Source organism: Volvox carteri (assembly GCF_000143455.1).
Source record: "Volvox carteri f. nagariensis unplaced genomic scaffold VOLCAscaffold_540, whole genome shotgun sequence".
NCBI classification, from domain to species: domain Eukaryota; kingdom Viridiplantae; phylum Chlorophyta; class Chlorophyceae; order Chlamydomonadales; family Volvocaceae; genus Volvox; species Volvox carteri.
In genome coordinates, this window is record NW_003308056.1 from 1,840 (window position 1) to 6,375 (window position 4,536).

Here is a 4,536-nt window from a genome sequence, read left to right on the forward strand (position 1 = left end):
CATGAGATTCAGGGTGCTGATGGTCCCACTGACATCGTTCTGCTGATGCCTGCCGGCGCTGTCGTTCCGCTTTTGGACTGCCCTGATGAAGGCAATGGAAGGATTGAAGCATGGTGAAACAACTGCTTCTGCCGCGGACATGCACCCAGTGGAGGAGGACCTCGCGGGCCAGTCATCGGCAGGGCCGATGTGACTTTGGCCTCGGTCAATTGAGGCAGCCAAACTTGTTTGTGCTCATACGATTTTTGTTTGCTACAGGCGAGATACCTTGCGATAGAGAATGCTATATAGTACATATAACGCGTTTCTGCCGGGTGAGATTTTATGCTTGGTCCGTTACACACACACACACATACACACACACACACACACACACACGGACATGGGCAATCCTACAGGTCGGGGACCCCCTGGGCGCTTCACGCTGGGGCCCCGCCCAAAACGTACCGATCAGCAGATGTCAGAATCCCGTGATACGCCCTGTAGGATAAGCACATAGCCACCTTTATATGTCTCCAGTTCGTTATATATGCGTGCTTGGACGGATTCATCAACAAGGAGTTGTGGTTGTGCCCATGCAGGCTGGCCACATGCAGTTCGCTGAATCCACCTGGGATGTCTTCTACGAGTTATACAAGATCTCGTGCGGATCTCTTGTTGACAAAATCAGTAACGCGGTACGAACACGGCATATGTGTGTCTGTGGGATAATTTACACGTTTACAGCTATCGCCAAACAGTGAGTGCTTTTGAAACGTTCCGCCTGCGTCCACATGACCATTCTTGCCATCTGCAAGCCCGGTAGGCAGGTACCCAGTATGTGGTCACCAAACCCTCGGGTCGCCAAGCAGCCTCACAGCCATGCAACCGTGCATGCAGTGTCATCATACGAACGTTAGCATGATGGTTCCTGTACGGGCTAGGGGAGGTCGACCCTCCTAGATTGGAAATGCTCCTTGGGCGACTGATGCTGATGCTGATGAATTAATGGATTGAGTTACAGCTACCCAAGCTACCTAATTTCCTATGTAGCTTCAGGGTCCATTTTGATGACTTGAATGTCTGCGGAATTGGCCTTCGTGCCTCCCCTTTGTGCCTCCCCTTTCCTCCCTCCCTACTATACTGCCAATTACCTCGTTACGTACTTTTGCTTCTGTCGACCGCGTAGGACGTCATTTCCGAAGCCCGTACGATGGCTGTCGCCTGGTTCGAGTCCGTGTTCCGACCAGGCCAGGTGCGCCCGTGTACAGGAATGCACGTGGACGTGCATACGTGCCTTATCCGCATGTGTATGTATTTGTAGGCGCGTATGTTAAGCATACATACCCACATGTATGTGGAGACTGTTTTCGCGCCTAAATATGCCATGCATCTATATCCTGCGAGCCGTCCAGGACTGGAGTTGGGCCACCGTCGATCCAGCAGATTCCGTTTGATGCGGGTGATGGGTGCGGAACCTGAACAATTCACTGAGATGTTGACTAGGGTGACTAGATGAGGGTGCCCCGAAATACCGGGGAAGGCAGGGTTTCGCCGGGTAGCGGCCACGGGTGAAGATATGCCCCCCTGTCCCACACATCATATATCCGATATCCACATGATCATTGATTTGATGACGGACGATCTATATGACTAAAAGCTGCCTAGGCTTTTATTTGAAATCGAGCAACATGTTAATCCCTTTCCGAACACATCCCCAACGTGTGCCCCCACGGACAGAGCACTAAAAGCGGTCTGCAGGCCTACATGCAGCGTTTGCAGACGCAGAGCCGTAAAGGTGTTCTCACCTATCGAGTGCCTGGCGCGCCTCCAGCTGCTCTGGAGACGACGGCAGCCGAGGCAGTCATCAGCTCGGCAACCGACAGCGGTGCGGAGAAGAGTGAACTGTAGATAGATGATACATGATGCTTTACAGTCTGCAGATGTTGTGTAGTTGGCCGAAATATGTTCGACATATATAAGATCTATATGACCTGGACGTCAATCCGTGCATCAGCAGAGATGAAGTGTAGGCATTTCGCCTATAAATAGCTAGGGCGTGTCAATTATGAACCATGCAAGGAAACGCATGATGTGATGTGTTGCCCGCTGCATAAGAGAGGGAACGTGCATGCAGGCACTAGACTAACAACTACTCACTTGTGCAGATAGTAAATATCTAGGCGAGCTTGTTCTTTGGACTTGCACCGGTACTCGAAAAAATAGTTGTACATCATGGTTGTGCCGGTGTGTGTATGTGTGTGTGTGTGTGTGTGTGTTGCCGGTAACTTTGATGGAGCGCGTCATAATTGTCACGCACTTCTGTGATATACAGCAATGCAGGAGGATTTCCTACAAACTTCGGCCCCCGCAACCCTTGAGGACAGCCTTGTGTGTGGCTGGCACAGTATGAAGCTCATACACGGTGCATATACATGCATGCATGCATGGTGTAAGCAGCTGCTGCTGCGACGCGATCCATTCATTCGCATAGGCATGCATATGCGCATGTGCATGTGATCGTGTCGGACATTGAAGGATTAGCGTCTATGCTTCAGATGAGGTGTGTGCTGCGTCCATGGGAGAAAGCAGCTGTTGGAGCCGGTTTTCGCCATTTTTGCGAGGCCTGTCATGAGAATTTTGATTGGGCCGTGGTGGGTGCGTGCGTTTGTATTGCTTGTCTGCGTTACAGATGTGCGCGCACTTGCTTGCATGAGAACCCTCCCGTGTTGATCGGTCCGGACCATGTTGTTTAGCGAGTAGCTGGGTTGGTACCACACAGCAGGAGCATAGGTACGTTATCGTTGCTTGGTACGGATACAATCCCAGGCGGATGTGCGCATGAAGCTGCGGTCTTGATTTGTCGTGACACGAAACTCTAGGGTATTCCCAGTGCAGAGCAGTGCACGGTCGTCCGATGGCCCGCCCTACTTCCCTGCCGGAAAACACCCTTGGGGTCTGGGGCGCGCTGTAATATCCGCTACTATTAACCTATCAACGATACATATCATGCATCCTTCTTTGCTTTCTCCAACAAGCACTTGTCGTATGCAGGTGTGGCAGACTGGGCAGATTTCGACGAAACGTTCTAATGTCTGTGTTTCTACCTTGCTTAGCTATAAATGCAGTGATCGCGTTACTGTTGACTTGCTCTACAGCTAAAACCCTCAATACTCTGCATATCATCCAAAGTTACAAGTAGTATTGAGCACCTGGTTACTTTACCGACGGACACAAATCAAGTACGTCGTGATGTGTAGACGCAGAGATCAACTGAAATCTTCATACAAATACATGGCGAAACGGATAGGCTAAGGCCTGAGCGTGCATGAATCCCTGCCGTACCATGAAATATATCAGCGGTTCCGTTCAGGCACGTTCCGCGTAGCCGTGTGATCAGCATCTTACGACGACAGTGAGCCCATGTCAGGCAGGCGGTAGGTTATCGTGCCCGCGGTGTGCTGAGCTGCTAGGTGCCGCTGGTAATCTGCCAGGCGCTGCGATGTTCCCTCCTGCAGCAGAGCGTAAAAATCCTCGTTGCGGAAGCGATCCATACATACATACGTGGTACAATTAAACCTCGGATGACCGATCGGAAGGATTTTCGACCCTGACAGGTCTCGATGTATGTACGTTGTTACAGGGTGGTATAGCTTCACCAGCGGCCCCCTTTCCCGAGGGAGTTCCCTGCTCTCCCCTGCTAGAGGGGCACCCTAATCCGCTCACCCCATCCGACCTCAGAATGTATTCGTTGGGTTCAGCAACTCACCACCAGCATCCAACCAAATCCAGCGGACCAACTGCGCCTCAACTTAGTTCCAGGTCAGCTCGCAAGTTGAGTATCTCGTCCTACACTGACCATAACATGGGGGGCCGCCTACCATTTCGACCCCTCTCTCACACCCGGGAGGACGGTAGACGGTTTTGAACCCGGATACTCAGGGAGCAGAAGTCAGGCCTTAGGGCCCCTCTGCCAACCGCCTGCCCTATGTATGTATGTTTGTGGATAGGTAAATATGTGTTGTGCTCGCATTATTCATACAACCAATTGACAGCGGACCAAAACTAATGTGTATTGATCTAGTGAGGAGGCGGTTTCCTGAGCACTACTAGTACCTGGCACCAGCTTGCACCTACATTTGCAAGTCGTCACCAGCATTTTGTTGCCGTTTGCTCTGCCAATAGCCCCTGAACAGGACACCACCATTGAACCAGTCGGTCGGCACGGTAAGCTTGGATTCAAACAATCAAGTGATACCTTTCCGAATTTGGAGTTTAAGAAGCTAGCAGCTGAAGGAGGCCTTATCAAGGTTAAGCAAAAAGGAATGAAAGCTGTTCATGGTGCACCTGTACATAATAAAAGGAAAGAGATGTAACGTTGCAAGGGACTAACTTAAAAAAGCAAGGCACTATGGCTAATGGTATCGGTTGTAAGTTGTAAAATGAAAATAATAAAAATATGTTTTAACAGTAAGGTTAATTTACTACCTTTATATGTTTTCGTTTCCAGTTCGGCGGTTCATGAGCCTCTTGGCTCGTTTGGACCGTACAAGCTAG

At 50.5% G+C, this 4,536-nt stretch overlaps 1 protein-coding gene across 1 annotated transcript in view; it reads left to right on the forward strand.

Annotated features, from left to right (window-relative positions):
• VOLCADRAFT_108728 (uncharacterized protein) overlaps positions 1 to 2,979 on the forward strand; it is a gene marked incomplete at its 5' end in the record, with an annotated part of 3,318 nt that extends 339 nt beyond the window's left edge. The window contains 3 exons of the mRNA XM_002959679.1: positions 582 to 677; positions 1,169 to 1,234; positions 1,720 to 2,979. Coding sequence (XP_002959725.1) covers positions 582 to 677; positions 1,169 to 1,234; positions 1,720 to 1,890 — 333 coding nt within the window. The 3' untranslated portion in view covers positions 1,891 to 2,979. The remainder of the gene's footprint in view (positions 1 to 581; positions 678 to 1,168; positions 1,235 to 1,719) is intronic.
• Between the last annotated feature and the right edge of the window lie 1,557 nt (positions 2,980 to 4,536).